This window comes from Podarcis liolepis, assembly GCF_965112155.1.
Source record: "Podarcis liolepis genome assembly, chromosome: 8".
Lineage (NCBI taxonomy): Eukaryota > Metazoa > Chordata > Lepidosauria > Squamata > Lacertidae > Podarcis > Podarcis liolepis.
In genome coordinates this window covers 86,876,551-86,898,676 of record NC_139560.1, presented here as the reverse complement: position 1 = coordinate 86,898,676, position 22,126 = coordinate 86,876,551, and the positions used below count along the sequence as shown (strand labels likewise).

Genomic DNA, 22,126 nt, shown 5'->3' with positions numbered 1-22,126 from the left:
AGGATGTTGTTGTTGGCAAGGTAGTAACAACCTAGTGGCAAGGTCACCACTTTATCTTGGAATATATTTGAACTGTGGAGCATCTTTTTTGTTTGTTTGTTTAAATGCTTTGGTAGCTCATCAACTAAGCTGCTCATCTGAATCCAAGCCAAGGTGTTTCCTGAGCTATTGCAATTGCCTTTGTTTTTGACCCCTGGGTATAGGGCGGTATATAAATTCAGTTAGTAGTAATAATAATAATAATAATGCTCATTGCAAACAGCTGAAAGCCTGTAAATTTTGATAGTAAACCTGATTTGCAATAGGGGTTGAATAATTTTGATTGCAACTGTACATATTCCCCAAGTTTGAAATTGTTATATGTAAAACAGCTTTGAGGTAGAAAAGTCAAAATCTCACAGTATAGTTACTTTTGAAGTCAGGCAGCAGAATTAGGGCTGAAATTCTGCTTTTTGTATGCAAATTTGAAATTGACTTCCTTTTTTGGAGGGTAAAGTTTCACACTCACCTGATTCATGCTTCACTTCAAAACATAGCAAAAGGGGGCAAGCAATTCTGCTCAAGGGTACCCCCCCCCCCAACTTCCCTCCCCTGACTTCTTTCTCCAATGTGCTGGGGAGTAAACCAGCACTCATTCTTTATTTCTCTTCCAAGAAACCATGATGGTGAGCCAAAGTTTGTTTCTGGCTTACCTTGGTAATTTGCTAGGCGAGAAGTGAACCACCAATGCTGCTTTATACAAAACAGTAAGCCAGCACTTGTGGTTTGCTTCCTTCCCAGGTTCCTGAAGAGAGGGACAAAGTGTGGTCTTTTGAGCAGCATGCACTGCGGTTAATTAGCAACATAGATCCTTGCAAAACCATGTGGCACATTCTGAATGCTTCCTCAAAATTTTGAATAGTCACCTGTAGCCTGTGACTTAAGAAATGTGCAGTCTCACTGTTGTGTGCTGCTCAGTAAGAAACTGCAGGTGCTTTTTGTTTTATCTTTGCTGCTTTAGAATCTTTCCCAGCTGACCTAGTTTTTTAAACTTGTAACCTGCTTCCAATTGGGCAGCTTGGGACAGTTTTGAAGCTTTGTTCTAGGAAAAGTGTAAACCCTGTCATTGAATAATTACTGCTAAATATATATTTAATTACTAAACACATATTTTTTTTCTATCAGTTTAAAGGAAAGAAGGCTTCTGCTGCTACAAATGGAATAATGGGGAAAGGAAGAACATTAAACAACCCACAAAAGAAATCAGAATCTGCTTCAAATGTAAAACGCAGCAATTCTAGTGAGTGTTTCCTGTTTAAGGAAAGAAAAATCGACTTTTTCAGTCAGTTAAAATATTTTTAATCAGTTAACAGTTTAATCAGCTACATAGAATTGTAGAATCTTAAGACTTGGAAGGGACCCCAAGGGTCATCTAGTCCCACCCCCTGCCAGTGCAGGAATCTCAGCTAAAGCATCCATGGGAGATGGCTATCCAACCTCTGCTTAAAAACCTCCAAGGCAGGAGAGTCCACCAGCTCTCGCAGGAGTCTGTTCCACTGCCAAACAGCTCTTACTGTCTGAAAGTTATTCCCGAATGCTTAGTTGGAATCTCCTTTCTTGCAACTTGAAGCCATTGGTTCATGTCCGACCCTCCAGAGCTAGAGCAGGAAGAAAACAAGCTTGCTCCTTCCACCATGTTTCAGCCCTTAAGATATTTGAAGATGGCTCTCATATCTCCTCTCAGTCTCCTCTTTTCCAGGCTAAACATACCCAACTCCTTCAAGTGCTCCTCATAAGGCTTACTTTCCAGACCCTCGATCATCCTGGCTGCCCTCCTCTGCACACGTTCCAGCTTGTCAACATCCTGCTTAAATTGTGGTGCCCAGAACTGGACACAGTATTCCAGGTGTGGTCTGAGTAAGGCAGAATAGAGGGGTTCTATTACTTCCCTTGATCTGGACACTAGACTTCTCTTGATGCAGCCCAGAACAGCATTCACTTTTTTTTGCTGCTGCATCACACTTTTGACTCATGTTAAGCTTGTGGTCCACCAAGACCCCTGGATCCTTTTCACATGTACTGCTAGTAAACCAGATGTCCCCCAGCCTATATTTATGCATCTGCCTAAGTGCAGAACCTTACATTTGTCCCTATTGAAATTCATTTTGTTAGCTTGTGTCCAGTTCTCCAATCTGATAGGGTCATGTTGAATTCTGATTCTGTCTTCTGCAGTATTAGCTATCCCTCCAAGTTTGGTGTCATCTGCAAATCTGATGAGCATCCCCTCAATTCTTTCATCCAAGTCGTTATGAAGACGTTGAAGAACAATGGGCCCAGGACAGAACCCTGTGCCACCCCACTTGTCACTTTTTTCCAGGATGATGAGGAACCATTAATGAGTACTCTTTGGGTTTGGTCTGTCGACCAGCTACAAATCCATCTAACCGCTGCCTTGTTCAACCCACATTTTACCAGTTTCATCGTGAAAATATCATGGGGGACTTTGTCACAAGCCTTACTGAAATCATGATACTCTATGTCCACAGCATTTCCCTAATCCACCAAGTTTGTAATTTGATCAGAAAAAGAAATCAGATTGGTCAGGCATGACTTATTTTGAGAATCCCATGCTGGGTCTTAGTAATCACAGCTTTCTTTTCTAAATGCTCACAGACCGACTCTTGAATTTTCTGTTCTAGGACCTTCCCTGATACCGATGTTAAGCTCACCGGTCGGTAGTTATCTGGGTCTTCCTTTTCCCCCTTTTTGAAGATGGGGACAACAGTACCCTGCCTCCATCCGTTCTCCAAGAATTCTCCAAGAATTCTCAAATATAATAGACAAAGGCTCTGAAATTACATCCGCAAGCTCCTTTAGTACCCTTGGATGTCGCTCATCAGGCCCTGGAGAGCTGAATTCATTTAAAGTAGCGAGGTGTTCCCTTCTCTTTTCCTGTCTTGGGCTGCAGCTCCTTCCTTACATCATTTATTCTGTTGTCACAATGTTGAGCATCGCTTTCCTTTTGGTGAAGACAGAGGCAAAGGAGGTGTTGAGTAGTTCTTCTTCGCCACACATAGGACCTACCACTTGCTTGTTTTTCCTCTTACTTTGGACATAGCCAAAGAAACCTTTTTTATCTTCTTTACCCTCTCTTGGGAGCCCGAGCTCATTCTGAGCTTTAGCCAGCCTGACTTTCCCGCTGCAACTGTTGGCTACTCCTCCTTTGTGATTTCCTTTCTTCCATTTCTTACACATGCCCTTCTTAACTCTCAGGTCATCTGAAAGTTACAGTCCTACCAGTTAGCATTTGGTAATTAATTTGGTGATTTCCAATTACTAGTTAACCACTGAACAACTAGGGAACTTAATTAAACTCTCATCTTCTTTTCTTAGTCTTCCTGTTCATTACTTAAGAATTTTGGAAACATTCTGGATTTCCTTTACATGTAACTTCGCTGACATGTTTGCCACAGCCTTCCTGACTGCTCTTGCTTTGGTCCAAGTATTTAAACCCACATGGGTTTGATTCCTGGTGTGTTTTACAAACCACACAAGTGACAGACATCCCAAGGCTGCAGGTGTCATGTGTGGTTCATAAACATGCCGGGAAGCTAAAACAAATGTGCTGAAAGGTTTACACCCCTGGACCACAGTTGGCATGGGTACAGCAACCACACTGGGAAAGAGATGTGACAAGCAGAGAGATCTTGGAATACGGTTCAGAGATTTGGTGGTTACATTTGAGAAAGGATTTGTATGCCTCGGAAAACAGCCACATCTGCTGGATGGCTGTTAGAATGTCTGTGTTGGGACTTAGCTTTTTGATTAATAAGAACCTGGGGAGTTGCCTTATGCTGAGTCAAGACCCTTCATCCATTTAGCTCAGTCTAGTCTACGTGGCAGTGGCTCTCGAGGGCAGTGTTTCCCGAACTTGGGCCTTCAGCTGTTGTTGGACTGCAACTCTTGCCATCCCTACCCAGCAGTAGCGGTTGTCAGGATTGATGGGCGTTGTAGTTCAACAGCAGCTGAAGACCCCAAGTTTGAGAAACACTGCATATTCCCAGCATAAGCTGGAGGTGCCAGGGAGTGACCCTTAGCTCTCCCACATGCAAAGCAGATACTTAACCACTGAGCCATATAAGAAGGTAAGATTAATAGCATTCCTGCTCTCTGATGCCTAATAGTTAACCTTTATGTGTAGGTGCTGAACAGTACAAATATGGAAAGAACCGTGTTGAAGCAGATGCAAAGAGGTTGCAGACCAAAGAGGAGGAGCTGTTGAGGAGAAGAGAAACTCTGAGGAATCGCCTGGCTCAGCTTCGAAAGGAAAGGAAAGACCTTAGAGCAGCCCTGGAAGCAAATGCTGGTATGCTGGGTGTTTGATCTTCTTAGACCATTGTATGACCAGAATCTCAGGAAAGATACTTCCAGTAGCAGGAGAAGGTACATGACTAGTTAGTTAGTCTTTTCCCACAACAGAATGCCCCAAAGCAATATGCGGAAATAAAATAGGATAAAAATGCATAAAACACATTAAACATAATCAGAAATATTATCATTGGTTCTTCCTATTACTACTACTAAATAATCATTAAAGGAGTCATGGGGGTAATTGCACCAGGACAGAGATGTAAACTCAACTAGATATTACAAAGGAGGAAGAAACCAAGATTGTATCTGGTCAAATTGCAGTAAGTCTTATGCCTCCGTCTTGAAGTTGCTTGCAGGGTTGTGGCCTCACTGAGAAACTAGGAATGTACAAATCTCCCCCTGCCTCAGATATCACTTACCTTGCCTCTGAATTTCAGGTAGGAAAACACTAGTTATCCTTGAAGATAAACTAAAGAAGTTGGAAGAGGAGTGTAAGTTGAAAGAGTCTGAACGTGTTACTCTGGAACTAGAGCTGACAGAGGTGAAAGAGAACCTGAAGAAAGCTTTGGCTGGCGGCATCACATTGGGACTGGCGATTGAGCCTAAATCAGGAACCTCAACTGCACAGGTACTTCCATTAAAGCAGCGGTTCCCAGTTAGGGATCCGGGGACCCCTGGGGGTCAGTGGAACACACCCAGGATGTCCGTGGCCTCATCCCTTGCCTCCTCCAAGTGATTTTTTTGTCATTTTTCATGGTAATATCACAAATTTTATGGTCTATTCTAGCACTGTGCAATTTTTCAATGTATTGGCCCAAACCAGTTTTGAAATCATACCGCAATAACAATTTTGACCTGGCAATATGTAGCAATATAACGCTCCTCACGTGAGGGGAGAGCAGAGCAGCCAGTTTCAAGGTGTTGTCAATATCACATGATGATCTCAGCCGATAACACTGCTGATCTGAGCTGCCTTCCCTCACGCTGATGGAGAACAGGGCAGCTGATCGCCCTCCCTTCAAGGCACCGTGGCACTACCTTCCCCTGGCACTGAGGTGGAGCAGCTTTTCTCAGTCAGCAGGAAAGCAGCAGCAGCCACAGTGGACGTGCATCTGGCTTATGCACCCCCTCCCCATCTCCTCCCACTCAAACCATGCAGTGGAAGTGACTCCCCTTCCTTGCCTCCCACCCCCATCTGATCTCCATGGCTGCTCCTTCACTCATCCCCACGCCTGATCTCCAATTTCAGACGTCATTATATATTGGAATATTGTGCTGTCTAGCTGCTGATGTATCACGATGTTGAAAACCAGATATCACTTAGCCCTAGTTTTGTTTTTTAGCGTACCTAAAATTCTTTGCTTATTAGGGGCTAGCCAACATTTTGTTCAAAAAATTGCTTTGCAGTATCAAAAAATTTGAAAGTAGGGGGTCAGTACTTGACTTGTGAAAAATAGGGGGCCCTCAGTAATTAGCTAATTGGGAACCACTGCATTAAAGTACTGATATTGTTACCAGATAAAGGCAATTAGTAAACCATCTCAGATCAGTCACACTCTGTAGTCCCATCTATACATTTTGGAAAGTCGTTTGCTCATGGTCCACCTGCACATCTCTTAAGCTATTGCATCCTAAATTTGCACAATGGTTCCTGAGACCAAGAAGCAGGTTTTGATAGCTGTCATGATTTCAAATGGTTTTGTATTCTTACAGTCTCCAGTTCTAAAACATCAGACTCTGGAGAATTCACCTATCTCCAGCTGTGACACAAGTGATACTGAATGTTCTGTGCCTGTGAACAGTGCTGTAGTCCTGAAAAGACATTCCTCCTCAAGCACCTCTCCATGCAGAGGCCATGTGCTTCAGAAGGCAAAGGTGAGATCTGCCTCAGCGTCCAATGTTACTCTGCCAATATTTACAGGCTTGGCTTATTTGCTTTTTGCCCACACTAGAGGAGCCAGTTTTCTGTCTCACTTTGGTTCTGAAAGGGTTGCCACTGTTCAGAAAAGAAAAAGTTAATGGCTATCTTGTCTTATAAGGCTGTGATTGCTCTTTTAGTTCACACTGAAGGGAAGAATAGTTGAACATTTTCAGGTCCTCTTCAGTTTCCTATAATGCACTCCTTGTATTTTGCTTTAAGAGCTGAAACTTTGTTAAATTATTGTATTTCCCACGGCTTACAAGAATGAGGACTCATCCAGACTTGCTCTTGCCCTGCCCCTTTCCCGAGAGAGACCTGATCTTTGCTACTGAATTGGAGCAAATTTCAGTTTGGTTTTCTACAGATTGGTGTCTGTTCCTATTTATTGCTACAGAGTGGGTTTTCCTGGTGAAAGCAGCGGGGCAAGGACAAAACCACTCAGTCCTGTGCTTAGGAGGTGTGGGACAAGCAGAAATCCACACAAGCCCATGCTTTCTAGGCTTGGGCCAAGCAGAAGGGCTAATGAGCCCTAAGTTTTTGAAATACGTACTCACACATGCTTTGTTGTTCTCAGTCACTGACTGCATACATTTGCCTGTTTATCCTAAGATATTTTTCATTTTCTTGATGATGTGAAAAAGTACTTTCAAAATTTTATCTATCTGTGGTGTGAGCTCACTATTTTAATGTTGATATACATGAAGTCAAATTACTCAACGGAAACAAAACTGAAAATTGGCTCTACTTTGGTTTTATACAATTGGGATTAGCATTCATTCCTGTCAAAGGTCTGCATTTTTCTTACTGGACTCTTGTGCTTGGTATTGTATAGAATTCACTTCCTGAGCCAGGGGTTTATGTTTTTTTAAAAAGGAATTTACACTGGCAGGGAAATAACGTAAAAAGGGCACTTTTAACCATGCAAAAACTTCCATTAAACTTCCATTTAAAAAAGCAAATTACAGTGGTGCCTCTTAAGACGAAATTAATTCGTTCCGCAAGTCTCTTCGTCTTGCGGTTTTTTCGTCTTGCGAAGCACGGTTTCCCATAGGAATGCATTGAAAATCAATTAATGCGTTCCTAGGGAAACCGCCTTCAGACCAGGTCCGGGGACAGTCTGTCCCGCCCCCCGCCCCGCTTCGGAGCACCGTTCTGAAGCGGGGTGGTGGGGGAAGGTGTTCCCGCCCCCCTGCCCCGCTTCGGAGCACCAGGAGAAACGATCTCCCCGCAGCCGCTTGCTTCAAAAGGGGTCCGGGACCTCTTTTGAAGCAAGCGGCTGCGGAGAGAAGCGATCTCCCCGCAGCCGCTTGCTTCAAAAGGGGTCCGGGGGCAGCGGGAAGCGCTTCCCGCTGCCCCCGGACCTCTTTTGAAGCAAGGGGCGGTGGGGAGAAGCGATCTCCCCGCCGCCCCTTGCTTCAAAAGAGAAGACCCGCTGTCCCCGGGGCAAGCTTCGTTTTGCGAAGCAAGCCCATAGGGAAATTCGTCTTGCGAGGCAACTCGAAAACGAAAAAACCTTTCGTTTTGCGAGTTTTTCGTCTCGCGAGGCGTTCGTCTTGCGGGGTACCACTGTACATAATAAATATGTTAAATGTATTTTCACTTTAAACATGATTTAAAGAAATTTAGCACTTAAAATTAGCAGCAATCATCACTACCAGCTCTTGTACCACCAGTAAGTGGAACAGTCCCATTCTCAGAGTTCTGTTTTTGCTTCCTCTGTCTGTATTCTTGCCAACTGTTCACAGGAGGTAAACACACTTTCCCTCATTTTTAACAGCCTCAGATAATTTCAGTTGTAGGTTTTCCCCCCAGAAACAAACTTCACATCAAGACTTGTGCCTGGATAACAACCGACTCCCTCCTTTTTCATTGGTTGCCTGTTTTGTACTGCACTGCAGTCCAGTTTCCAGTATATATATTTTTCTGATGCTGTGATTCACATTTTTGTTACAAAGAAATGCTTTGCCCAGTAGCTGGTGGTGGGTGCAGGAGAGACAAGTGGGACATTATCTCAGTCGCAGAGATGATACAGTCTTCTTAGGACACTTTCCCTGTAGGGAGTTGCTGGTTTAAAAGCCTGAGGATTTTGTCCCACATGCTTCCTCAGAGGGAAGGCCTTTCTTTTTCTGTGGTTTTAACAGGGTGTGTAGTTTTCACTTCAGGGTGTTTCCAAGCAAGCAGATCTTCATGTGGAAGGCATGGCATGCTGTCATGTGAGAAATGGATGTCTTGGACCAAGCCTAGAATATGAGATAAAATCCACTCACAATTTTGATTTAAAAAGGGGGAATTTTGCTTACACCTTAGGCTGCACCCTTCCTTAAGGAGATGGGGCAGGCTTTAGCAGTCTCATTTGTGATCTGGTCCTATCCAGTCCAGTTACTTCCATTCTTCTGGCTGGAAGCCAAGCTTTGAAAGGTCCCGAGCCCCCGTCTCCTACCCCAGAAGGAGGAAGGAAACTGGGCTGGATTCCACCACTACAGTCCTGCTCTATCAAGTTCACACATACTCCTCCAACAGGCCCTTAGTTGCAGTAACTTCTTAAAATCGTATAGCCACATTACCACAGCGGAAAGCCTTTGGGGCCTTATTCCAGCAGTGAGCAGGGGTGGATATACAAAGAATCACAGGATGTTAAATAGTACAATTATTTTTTCAAGCCAGTAAGAATTTTAGGTTCTAGAATTTCTTTCTGGACTTGCCTGATTTCTTCCCTTCCAGTAAGCTGCAGATAATGGAATGGCAGCATGTCTCTCTTGTGTATTAACCTCATGTTCTAGTTCATGTGAAGTAAATACAGATTTGACAAAGATTACTTTTAACTTGCATAAATTGCAATTCGGCCCCTTTTCTGCATAGGCTGTGGCAGCCTGGAATACAGTAAAGTCCACTGAACAACTCTTGCATTTTAGATGTACTTGGGTCAAGTATTACATGACTTTGATATAATGTCTCCCCCTCTAGGAATGGGAGATGAAAAATGGAACATAAAGAAGTAAAATCGTCACTAGTGCCTGTTTGGTATGGCTCAAGGTGGACTGAAGAAGATTTACCTGCACCAAGATGTAAAGGGTTTGTCAATCCTGTTCAGTTAGTGGTCCATATAGTTTAACACAGCCAAGAGGAGGGCCATCTTGAATGTGTCATTTTTGTTACTGTGACACTTCTTCCGGAAATAACATAATATAAAAGGAACATTTTAAATGGTTACGTAGATGGATCAGGTTAAACTAGCAATTGTGTTGGATGGAATTTGAGGTTGGCATGTTTCAGTACTCATTTGAAATAGTTTTAGATAGCTTTAATCATTTGGTACAAAATCAGATGTTGGCTCTCTGTAGAAGTTGCTGGATAAATGTGGGGATTCTCAACTCTGTGGCATTCATTCAGTTCTTACAAGGTTTTTAAAGTAGAAGACTGAAAAACTGCAGCCGCTGTGGAAGTCGTGGACCTGCTGTTTTCCATGGTGATTAGAGACCAAGAAGGATAACACAACTGGATAACACAACTGAAATATTACCTTGGTACTAGTGTAGAACGGCTCCTCCCAGCTGTACTAGAAAGAACTTCCATCATTTTTAAATGTTATTTTTGAAGATGTTTTTATTTTCTTCAAATGTTTTAGATGGATTCCCCACTCCCACAAAAAGCCAATAGAAATGGATCCCACTTCACTCAAAGTAAACAGGACCAATAACTCTCTACTTCAAATTCCCCTCCAGAGTTAAAGTTGTTTTGAGGAGGATATATAGGAAGAAAATAAGGAACAACTAATGTATCATTGCATTCAGAAACATTCCAAGAAAAAAAAATCTGATTTTTAAAAAATGTAACACCCCCCCTTTTTAAAATAATACTTTTCTCTCAATGCTAAAAGGCAAAATTCTTTCAACCTCCAATGAATGTTTAGAATAAACCAATTTTTAATTGTTATCCTTAAGCACCTCTTCTCTTCAGTGATCTCTGCTTAGAAGATGGTATGTGTCCCTGTATTTTTTAAAGAAAACAATTTAATGTTTATTTTTCTAAGTTTATATGACGTTTCTTTTTCCTGCTAAAAGCATGAGTTGTAAGCCAAGAAGTTTGCAGCTGAAAACCCACTTCAGCTGTGAACTTGCTAGGTGCCCATGGGCAGTCTTTGCCTCACCACCCAATCTGCAATATGGGGATAGTAATAATAATAATAATCATCATTAATGATAATGATACTGGCCTGTCTTGCAGGGTTGTTGCAAATAATGTGTGTGAAATGCTTCAAACGCTTGAAAAGTGGAATATAAATGATCATTTATTATTCTGCACCTCCCAAAGAAATGTCTCATAAGTGTAACAAAAATTTCCTCTGGTACTCCTTAGTATATCTGTTGCCCCAGTCCAGAGTTTTGTGTGATCTTAGGAAAACAGCTGCTGTGCGTAGGGGCTGCTCCAAGGTCTTTCCCTCTTCAGGCATATTGTGCAAGGCAGCTGGGAGGCTGCATCCACTGGCCGGTGCTTCTTGCTCCTTCTGTTTCTTTCCTGAGAACAGACAGAAGAGACCACGATAGGGATCTTTACGGTGTGATCCTAACCATGTCGACTCAGAAGTAAGCCCTATTGAATTCAGTAGGCTTACTCCCAAGTAAGTGGGGTTAGGGTTGCAGCCTTAGTTAGAAGGGTGTGTCTGCTCCCTGAATTCTTTTTTGCCTCTTTCTGTAAGCAGGCAGTCCTTCCAGGGAGAGCGTCTCTTTATCCCTTCTATGGAGCTGAGTTCAGGTCAAGCTACAAGACAGCCAGGACACTCTCCTGCCCTGCTGCAACGCTGACTGAGCAGGCTGCTCTTCTGACCTACCTGCCACTTTGGGGATGCTCAGCTAAGAGCCAGAGCAGGAACAATCCCTCCCCAAATGACAAGTTTTCCATCCTGCCCTCCCCTGCAACTCAAGGGGTCCATGGGACCCCATCACCATGTCACGGAGGAGACCAAGCTCAATTCAGAGTTTTAATTTTATGTATGTATGCATTTTATTTTAATAAGATAAGTAGGGAGGGGGGAACTACTCAAGAGAGGTGGCATCAATCTTCTTTTGAGTCTTCTATCCCAGCAATATCCTTCCACATAAGATCAGGTAGGCCCACCAGGGACTTTCCAGAAAGGGATAATGAGACCCAAAGTCAAAGTTTCAGCCACCACCCAGAAACTGAGGATAGGGAAGGTCAGGTCGTAGGCAAATGGCACCTTCTGGATGAGTGCTGTGTTACAGATAAATGTAACAGAGCATTTTTATGTTTGGTTTTATGCTGTTTTATTTACTGTGCTTTACAAATCCATTGAAGGCACCCCATGGGCCATAGGATGGCCGAGATCCCTCCTGGTTGGTGGAAAGAGAGAGCTTTGATCCTAAAGGGGGATCTGACGTTGGAGTTCTCCTCTGTGCTGTCATGACAACTTCAGTAGCCAAAGGATCCACAGCCTCCCGGCTCCCCTGATGTCCCCAAACCAGGGAGAAAATTACGTCAGCCCATCAGTTCACCCCATTTAATTTCCAATGGGAGGGAAATTGTGTTTAAAAATCAAGGCCAGAGGTGGGGGACGGGACACCCTTACGTTCACCCTCCCTGTTGGCAGGATCCCTCCAGAACATGGAAGAAGGTGGATAAACTGACTTTGTTTTCCCCACCTTGAGATGTCGTATATATTGCAGAGTAGAAGCAGGAATTAAAGCAGACGCATACAATCCAGCAGAATGTGTAAAATTGTAATCAAGACCAGCTCACATTATATGCTGAAATGCTCAGATCTTCCTCTGGTGATAAAATGACATCATAGTTGGAGACGACAATCCACAAATGGGGTGCTATGAATTAAAGTGTCACCCCCCCCCCTTGCTGGCCACCACCTACCTAACTTTAATTGGCAGGGGCTTATGGAGGAGGACCTCAAGTTTGGATAGGCTGGTGTGATGAAAGGCGGCTCTTTTACACAGTTCTGCCCTCCATCTGCATGATTTCCATCAGAGGAAGGTTTAAAATTCCCATGAAAACTCCCAACATGTTCCTCGTGCTCCTGTGTTCCTAATCTAATCATTCACACTGACCACACTGTGACGCTTTGAGGCACTGTCCTTGGTCAGAATGATTAGAGCCAGATCTGAGCACAGGACCATTTGTTTTGCTGCATGTACAGTGGTGCCTCGCAAGACGAAATTAATTCGTTCCGCAAGTTTTTTCTTCTTGCGAGTTTTTCGTCTTGCGAAGCACGGTTTCCCATAGGAATGCATTGAAAATCAATTAATGCGTTCCTATGGAAACCGCCTTCAGACCAGGTCCAGGGACAGTCTGTCCCCAGACCTCTTCTGAAGGCTGGCGGGGGAAGAAGGACTTTTCTCCCCACTGCCAGCCTTCAGAACAGCCTTCTGAAGGCTGGCGGTGGGAAGAAAAGCCCTTCTCCCGCCGCCAGCCTTCAGAAGAGTTCCCGGAGGGCTGCCTAGGCTGCGGATAGCAGCCTGCTGCCCGGTGCGAGGCAGACATCTGCAGCTTGGGGTGCCCTGCAGGACTTCCCCGCAGGGCTCTCCAAGCTGCGGATAGCAGCCTGCTGCCCCACACGAGGGGCGCTCTTAAGCAGAGCGCTCCTTGTGCGGGGCAGACATTCGCAGCTTGGGGAGCCCTGCAGGACTTCCCCGCAGGGCTCTCCAAGCTGCGGATAGCAGCCTGCTGCCTCGCACGAGGGGCGCTCTTTAGCAGAGCGCCCCTCACGCGGGGCAGACATCTGCAGCTTGGGGAGCCCTGCAGGACTTCCCCGCAGGGCTCTCCAAGCTGCGGATAGCAGCCTGCTGCCCCGCACGAGGGGCGCTCTTTAGCAGAGCGCCCCTCGCGCGGGGCAGACATCTGCAGCTTGGGGAGCCCTGCAGGACTTCCCCGCAGGGCTCTCCAAGCTGCGGATAGCAGCCTGCTGCCCCGCACGAGGGGCGCTCTTTAGCAGAGCGCCCCTCGCGCGGGGCAGACATTCGCAGCTTGGGGAGCCCTGCAGGACTTCCCCGCAGGGCTCTCCAAGCTGCGGATAGCAGCCTGCTGCCCCGCACGAGGGGCGCTCTTTAGCAGAGCGCCCCTCGCGCGGGGCAGACACCTGCAGCTTGGGGAGCCCTGCAGGACTTCCCCGCAGGGCTCTCCAAGCTGCGGATAGCAGCCTGCTGCCCCGCACGAGGGGCGCTCTTTAGCAGAGCGCCCCTCCTGCGGGGCAGACATTCACAGCTTGGGGAGCCCTGCAGGACTTCCCCGCAGGGCTCTCCAAGCTGCGGATAGCAGCCTGCTGCCCCGCACAAGGGGCGCTGTTAAGCAGAGCGCCCCTCGCGTGGGGCAGACATTCGCAGCTTGGGGAGCCCTGCAGGACTTCCCCGCAGGGCTCTCCAAGCTGCGGATAGCAGCCTGCTGCCCCGCACAAGGGGCGCTGTTAAGCAGAGCGCCCCTCGCGCGGGGCAGACATTCACAGCTTGGGGAGCCCTGCAGGCTGCGGATAGGGGCAGCAGGCTGCTATCTGCAGCTTGGAGAGCCCTGCGGGGAAGTCCTGCAGGGCTCCCCAAGCTGCGAATGTCTGCCCCGCGCGAAGGGCGCTCTGCTTAACAGCGCCCCTTGCGCGGGGCAGCATGCTGCTATCCGCAGCCTAGGCAGCCCTCCGGGAACTCTTCTGAAGGCTGGCGGGGGAGAAGGGCTTTTCTTCCCACCGCCAGCCTTCAGAACAGCCTTCTGAATGTTGGCGGTGGGGAGGAAAACCTTCCTCCCACCGCAAGTCTTCAAAACAGGTCCGGGAACAGAGGAGAAGCGCTGCCCGCCTTCCCCTCTGTTCCCGGACCTGTCCTGAAGGCTTGCGGTGGGAGGAGGGCTTTCCTCCCCACCGCCAACATTCAGAATGCTGTTCTGAATGTTGGCGGTGGGGAGGAAAAACCCTCCTCCCACCGCAAGCCCCGGGAACAGAGGAGAAGCGCTGCGCGCCTTCTCCTCTGTTCCCGGACCTCCCACCACAAGCCTTCAGGACAGGTCTGGGAACAGAGGAGAAGGTGAGCTGCGCTTCCCCGCTGTCCCAGGAGATTTCCCTATGGGCTTTCGTCTTGCGAAGCAAGCCCACAGGGAAATTCGTCTTGCGAAGCCTCTAAAAATCGGAAAACCCTTTCGTCTTGCGGGTTTTTCGTTTAGCGAGGCATTCGTCTTGCGGGGTACCACTGTATATTGAACCTGCCGCTGGTGTCAATGGGCGCCACTGCGCATACAAAGAATTAGAGGGCTTTGTTTCCTGCATATGTGACTGGAAAGGCAATCTACTGTCATAGTCCATTGGTGCCCTACCGACCAGCTGTTTGGATTGTCTGCCTGTGGAGGGGAAGCAAACAAAATATCCCCAGAAAGCCCATGCTTTGCTTTCATATCGAGGAAGTGATGAGGGCAGCTCTGCACATGCAAAGGAATTTGTATAAGAACAGCCTCCCCTAGTGTCCGGAATGGAGCAGCCCATGGACGGGGTTGAGTAAACCCTGTAGATGCATCACTTGTTGCAAATTGGTCACGGAATAAGCTTTTTGTTAATTTCTGAAGCGTGTAGGGAGGATAAAATGCTCCCTGAAGGGGTTAATGGTGGCACGCACTGCCCACCTCTCTCATTCCATGTTGCTTTTTCCTTTAGTTCTCTGGCCTGTATGGCGGTTTGGCAGGTGTGCAGAAAGGTCATCTATATCCCACAAAATGTCCCGTGCAAGGAAGTGTATACAAAAGTTATTTTATTTAGGCAAATTATTTTAAACTAATTTATTTGTATATTTCATTAAATGTTTAATTTATAGATGTACATATTTATGATATATGCTAGACCTTAGATCAGCACGTTTAATAAGGAAGCAGCTTCTGTTGCTGTCCCTTTTAAACAGATCACAGAGCACAATAACTAGAATAAATTACCAGATATGTGCAATTTTATTTTTCCCTTGTGAAACTTACTTTGAGCAGAGTGTGTATTCTAAATTTCAGTTGCTGCATCTTCGTATCCGCCCCCCTGGTTGGTAAATTTCACTAAACTCAGGCCCAAGACAGATGTGCGTAGCTTGAGGAGAGAGCCTGCTCTGCCCCTGCAGCTTTTTAAGGAAAGGTACATAAGTGAATGAATGAAATGAAGGAACATCAGGTACCTCCTGTTCCCAGTAAAAGTAGGCTCAATGGAGTTCTGGTTGGCTAACCCTTTTGACAAGCACAAAGTTACCTCCTCATCTGAATTAGCAGAATACTAATTGACTGGTTAGTGTGGCCATCAAAAAGCAGGTGTCCCTTTTTTTGTTGTTGTTAAAATAATAATATATATGTATTGGTACATTTTTAAGAAGGCATAAAAATGCATATCTAAAAATTCTTAAGACGTGCAGAGGACTTTTTAAGAAAACACAAAAGCCTTCCCAAATAGCAGGGTATGAATGGGAGGACAGGAAAAGGGGAGCTGCAACGAGGAGGAGGCGTCCCTGTCTTGGGCCTGAGAGGGAAATGAGTCCCTGTGTAGTTACACCCTTTGAGGGAAACCTTCCAACAGAGTGAGGGTTTGTGTGTATTGCCCTTAATGCAGAAGGTGGGGATTTGTTTGGTATGCTGACTTTGCAGGAACCATTTTTGTAACTTTATTATTGAACTTCTTCTCCACGAGAGTTAGTACTTTTCAAAAACAAGGCATTGTAAAGGGATTGGGCTGCCTCCCCACAGCCCAGTGGGAGTCCTTCTGATGTCCCTGCTGTTATTTGGTTTTTGTCTTGGAAGTGCCAGGTATATACAAATAATGTACAGATAAAAAAGCAGAAACAAACCAAAACAGAAAGAACCTCTAAATAGACCATATTAAATGCTGTGAAATATACTCCACCCCTTTCTCAGTGTGTATGTTTGTGTGTGCACATGCGCAGAATAGTGCTGTGGCAGAGCTCTGAATGGCCAGGAAGACCCCTTGATGTGCTTCCAGGTGAGCAGTTTCATTGATTTTAGCTTGGGTAGAAGGGTTCCTGTGCAACCTTCTAGATAAACCAGTTACAAGCATTCTGTCATGCTCTGCTGCGACTTAGAAAAACAGAATCCAGGATAAGTCTGCAGATTGGAGAGAGATCTACTCCTCACCTGCTCCCCCCCCCCCATTCCCATCATGCATTTCACACAGGCCTTTAGCAAAGGTTTTACTAATGATCAAGAATTGCTTTAAGGAAGTGGTTTTGTACACTGCATTTCTATGTTTGTGAGGACATTTTACTGATCTAGTATTCCAAAATAAAGTATGAATCAGGAACTGTTTTTTATTTTTGTTATGGAAGTTGTAATTTATGTCATTGGATGGGGATGTGGGTCTACTTTTTAAATATCAGGTTATAATTTGGGGAGCAAGACTTTGCAAAAAATAAATGTTTAATGTATTAATAATTCTGTATCAGTCTTCCATTATTACCAAACCTACCAATGGATCTGAGTTGTTTCACTTAAAAGAATACTCTTGTATTAAGAATGTAATTATTTTTATGATTGTATTTTCAAAGACAAAATCGTATTTAAAGTTTTCCATGAAGAAGGAACACTAGAGCAAGGGGATTTTTTGTGAGCTGTTATTATGTTTTCATATCTCCTATGTTTTATTTCATTGTATTTTACATTTCATTTCTCAGTGTTGGTGTGGCTGCTGTTAGTTATGAAATGCTGGGTCAAGAGCATTCTCTATCTTCTGAGAAAGACAATAGAAGTTTGTAGAAGCCCAAATTGGAAGGAGAAAAGGGCCACACGAAATGCAGGCCTTACTCGTTTTAGTTTTTTACCTTTCTTTCCCAGAAAATAATATGACAGGCACCTAATTGGTGTAACACATTAATTGACATTATTAATAAAAATACCCTGTGAAAACTCAGCCTTTGTATCTTAACTGTTCACTTTTCTGATCTGTTGCATGACAGCTTTTTGGTGATGTCTTGAAGCTGCTGGGAAGTTATTTCTGTCTCTGGGTTACACTGCCAACTTTAGATTGGTTTAGAGCAGTAGGGAAAACACAATAACACGTTCCTGTGCCTTCCTCTACTACCTGAACATACCTCTAGCATGCAGCTGCCATCCAGATCACACTTTGGTTTGATCTGGGCCACCTCCAAGGCAGGTGCCACTTGGGGAAATGAAAGCAGAAGCGGAAATATGTTTGGAAGCTCAAATTTCACCTACAAGGTTAAGTTGGGTTCCGGTGATAAGAGTGGAAAACTTTCAGTGTCAATAATGTGTTTTGCTTTCACCATCTTTGGCACCTCTGGACCCCTCCTCCCGTTTCCATGCCCCCCCCCCCGCTCCATGTTCCTTGTGGCCGCAGAGGGTGAGGCGCAGGATGTGATGGCAGTGGTCCAATGGCAATTCCACGCAGCTTTTTTTCTTGGGGTATTCAAGGGTGTGCAGGACCGGCACCATTTTTCTAGAAGAAAAGCACTGAATTTACCTCATGGGATGCTGCAGCCAATGGGTTGGCTGTGTCCTCGTCACAGGACGCTAGGCAGGAGCAAAGAATGGTGTGAAGTAGGCTAGGCTGCCCCAGTTTTTCCCTCCTGCCTGGCGCAGCAGTTCATTCCTCATGGCTCTACTTTTTCGCCAGATAAGTCTATTTCATTTCTTCTCATTTTCAGTTTAATTTCCTTCCCTGTCATTTCCTCTAGATTCCTGTCTTTAGAAAACAAAACCAAAAAACCCCAACTCTCCCTAAAACCCATTCCTACTTTCTTCCATTTGCTGCATTATTATCTTTTACCCTGTTTTTAGGTAATTGTTGCCATTCTGAAAATCCAGAGTTCCTGTGAACGTCTTTTTCTTTCTTTTTCTAGCCTCTCTCACCAGCGCCTCAGGTGCTACAGCTTTACTGATTGGAAAGATAAGGAACACTCTTTATTTCTGCAGCGCTTTGGTGGCTTTTGCCACCAAACTGTTTTCTCCTCCTTGGTTTCTTCTTGTCCTTTTTTCTATTTAGCGCTTGGATTTAAGAGGGTTGTTTTCACTTCTGGCAGTTTGTTTCTTTTTGCTTTCTGTGTTGCTTTGGTGCACAATGGCGCCTTTTTTGGCTGCGCGCCTTTTTTCCTCAGATCACAAAAGCGGTCAGGGAGGAGCCCTTGCCCCATGGTTTCCTCCTTCCTTCTGCCACCACAGCCACTAGCTAGCCCTTTCTACATTGTGATTGGCAACTCTGCCCTCCTGGTCCGTGGAATGACAGATGGAGTGGGGCCTCTACATTTCTAATTTTATCCCCCAGATGGCTGCTTGCGTGTATCTGAGGCAGTTGGTGGACTTTGCCTATTCCTCCTCCTGGTCCACAGGGTAGCAAATGGAGTTGAGAGTTTATAATTTGCAATCAAGGGCTGTGGCTCTGTAGTCTTTCTGTCTGCGTTGTGCTTCTCTGACTATTATGGAGCCCCTAACCCATTCACCTCCATAGGTGATGATAAGAATGAGGATTTTCCCTTGCCTTCCTTCCCAACCGTTTTTCAGGAATAGGAGGTGGATGATGATAGGAGTGAAGAATTTATGCAGGATGAACCTTTTTCCATGTGGCTGTTTCAGGAGGCTAGTGCCCTCACCCTGAAACATAAGATAATGCACGTCTTAGAATTAACTGCTCAACCTGACAGATCAGTCACTGAACCAGAGAGTGATGTGTGTTTGTTAACTCCTAGCCATATCCCATCCAACTTCATGTTGGTTCCCTCAGTGCTTAAGGCAGTAGTTAAATCTGAGCTTGATGCACCTATGCACTCTAAAAGAAATTCTGCCTTAGTTAACAAACTATATGATTTGAATCCTGAATTCATGGCGTATAGTCTTCTCCTTCTATAGACAGACCAGTTTTAAATCTGTCCTTGCAACATCTGGTTCCCAAGAAGGAAATGCTCAACTTTGGAACACTACTGATAGGAGGATTGAATATGCCTTACTAAGACCCATGATGCAGCAGCCCCCTCCATGAGAGCTGCCTGCATAGCATCCTCATGCGCTTGAGCATATATTGTTTGGTTTGAGGATCTGTTGCAATCTCCTCCCCAATATCCAGCTCGACAGCAACAGATTCTTGCCAAACTCCTTAAAGCTCAAGTATGGCAAATGCTCTCATGGACTTCATGCAGTTTGCAGCTAGAGCAGTGGCATCCAGGTAGCTGTAGATGCACTCTGTGGCTGAAGTCCTGGAATGCTGGTGCTGCCTCTAAACCTTTCCACTGAACCTTTTTCAGGAGGTCAGCTTTTTGGAGAAGTGGTGTTGAAAGATGTCTTTATAGAATCAAAAGATAAGAGAAAAGTCTTGCTGACCCAGAGAGATGACAAGCACCCAACCAGGCGTTTCTTCCGACTCTTCTTGTTTCCAATCCTTTCACTCCCAGAATAGGCAAAGGGACGTCAGGTTCAGACCTCAATCCTTTAGACAATGCTTCCAAGGCCGGCAAGGGTTTCATCGCTTTCCAACTTTTTCCAGTACCAAAGCCACAAAACAGCAAACCCAATGGCGGATCTGTGCCCCGGGTGCGGGGGCCGATTCTTTCCCTCCTCGCCTGGCAGACGCCAGTATCCAATTGCTGGGTTTCAGAAATTATTTCATAGAATTCATTTCCGTCCGTCCCCCAACGTTTCATTCCCTTGCCCTTGCCAAGAAATAAAGTACGTTTCCAAGCTGTTTGGACTTGTGTTCGCCATCTTCTGTCTGTGGAAGCTATAGTGCTGTTCCCTCAGATCAGCACTTTCGTGGTTCCTACTCCATATTTTTTGTTGTGCCAAAAAGAGATCCCCAAAAATGGCATCCTGTTCTCAATTTACGCTTCCTCAACCGTTACGTGGCTTACAAGAGATTCAAGATGGAATCTCAGAACTCAAACTGAGAGTCCTTACACCACAGAGATTTCATATTGAGTATCAATCTCTTAAGACGCATACCTTCACTTCTCACTCCATCCCACACATCAACAATATCTTCGATTCACCCTAGGCAACCATCATTTTTCAATTCAGGACACTCCCCTTTGGCCTCTCCTCATCTCCAATAATTTTCTCCCAAGTAATGTGCTCGTGGCACAGCACACTTCCGCCTCCAGGGGGTCGATATTTTCCCCATTGACTCCAGCATCCCTACTCCCAAATATACACTTCAGGTAAGACCAATCATTCTTTCTACATATTATAACCAGAATATGGCCAGTTCTGATCAATGCAAAGCAACTGGACCAAATTCAGCCTCATATTATTACTATTATGGTATATGTTAAATCCTAGCAATTGTGCATAGAAAGGTTATAATAATAATAATTTATAATTATTTATTATTTATACCCCGCCCATCTGTCCTCTGCATGTACTCTGACTCAGAGCCTTAACTCAAAAATAAAGACAAAATCAAGAGTGTCAAACAACTTTTAATAAAGAAAATTTTGTGGTACAGTTTCTCAGAACAAATGCAAATTTGCTGTGGGATACAGCAATTGACCTGCTTACATATTTTGATGTAGATGTGCATAAAGCTGCATTGTGCACCTTATGTACTTATTTATCAAATCAGTGGCTGCTCCTGATTCAGAGTCTTCAGCTACTTAGATTGAACTATTGATTGTGCAATTGAACCATAGTTAAGTGTTAACATAAAGTCTCTTCAAATGTTTTAGTTGCTGCTGCTCAAAACCAGAACATATCACTACAAAATTGCCACTACAAATATACAAAAATATACTGGCTCCTCCATCCTACCCACCCTCTAGCCAGTTTGGCAACCAAGACTCCTCTTTCTTCCCACCCCTTATGTACCAAGAGACCTGGCTAATGTTATCTAAAATAGTAATAGGAAAGTGTGTCTGGTATTATCACATCAAAATTAGGTGAGGCAGAAGTAAAAGATTGGAAAACTTGTGATGATTATTAAAAGCATATAAACATATTGAACATATTTCTGAAATCTGAGTACAAATCACTGTTTATAAATTATTCCTCATGCTCCTGGACGTTTGGAAGGTAACTTACACCTTCATGGCCTGTATAAATAAGCATCACAGTTGACTCAAATCTACATCCAGGAGCTGAAAGCCTTTAGTGTTATTTCCATATAGAGAGACGCAAGCATTTCTCATGAGCCTAAAGTCTAGTTCACATTAATAAACAAATGTCATGGTTACTATAAGCATAGCGGCTTGCTGTGAGGGTGCTGTGATATGAGGGCAACTGAAAACGGAATTTGACTAGACTAATGAAATGGTGGTCATGCATGAGCTCTCAACAAAGATTTGAGGGGCTGGATGTCATATTCTCATCACTCAGGACTATAGTCTTAGAAGTGCCCAGATGGTAACAGTGGCCAAGACCACCTCCCTCCAATGCTATCCAATAAGAGCTGCACTTTCTTTTATCAGGAACCTGGCAAGTGTACATCAATGGACTAAAAGAGACTTACCGGTTTGCCTTCAGGGAAGATTCAGGCATGTCAACTAGTGCAGAATGCATTGCATCAGTCACCAGAACATTTAGAGCCTTCCACATTGTGTACTCATTACCTTCTGGATCCAAATTCCAGGCTTGTGATCTTTGAGAGAAACACCAGGTTCAAACTGTCTAGAAAAGCATTCTCACTTCTTCTTTTTTAGTAGCTGGCCCTTCTCCCAGATCCACAACTCCTACCTGAAAACTCCTAGAAGTCCAAGCCTGAGCACTTTTTGGATGCATTGCAAGATTGTCTTAATGGAATTGTTCTGCATTCAGAATGAGCTGGGCAATAATTCTAACAGGGCATAAATGCTAATAATAATAGATGCAATACTATAAGGAAAGTTGCAGCACTTAGATTGAAGATTCTCTTATCTGAGGCATTGTTCATACTGGTGTGAA

At 44.7% G+C, this 22,126-nt stretch overlaps 1 protein-coding gene across 4 annotated transcripts in view; it reads left to right on the top strand.

Annotated features, from left to right (window-relative positions):
- AFAP1 (actin filament associated protein 1) overlaps positions 1-12,156 on the top strand; it is a 47,270-nt gene extending 35,114 nt beyond the window's left edge. For all 4 annotated transcript variants that reach the window (XM_083519201.1, XM_083519199.1, XM_083519200.1 and 1 more), the window contains 5 exons: positions 1,165-1,279; positions 4,181-4,345; positions 4,788-4,978; positions 6,064-6,225; positions 9,236-12,156. In XM_083519201.1, coding sequence (XP_083375327.1) covers positions 1,165-1,279; positions 4,181-4,345; positions 4,788-4,978; positions 6,064-6,225; positions 9,236-9,262 — 660 coding nt within the window. In that variant the 3' untranslated portion in view covers positions 9,263-12,156. The remainder of the gene's footprint in view (positions 1-1,164; positions 1,280-4,180; positions 4,346-4,787; positions 4,979-6,063; positions 6,226-9,235) is intronic.
- Positions 12,157-22,126: the final 9,970 nt, after the last annotated feature.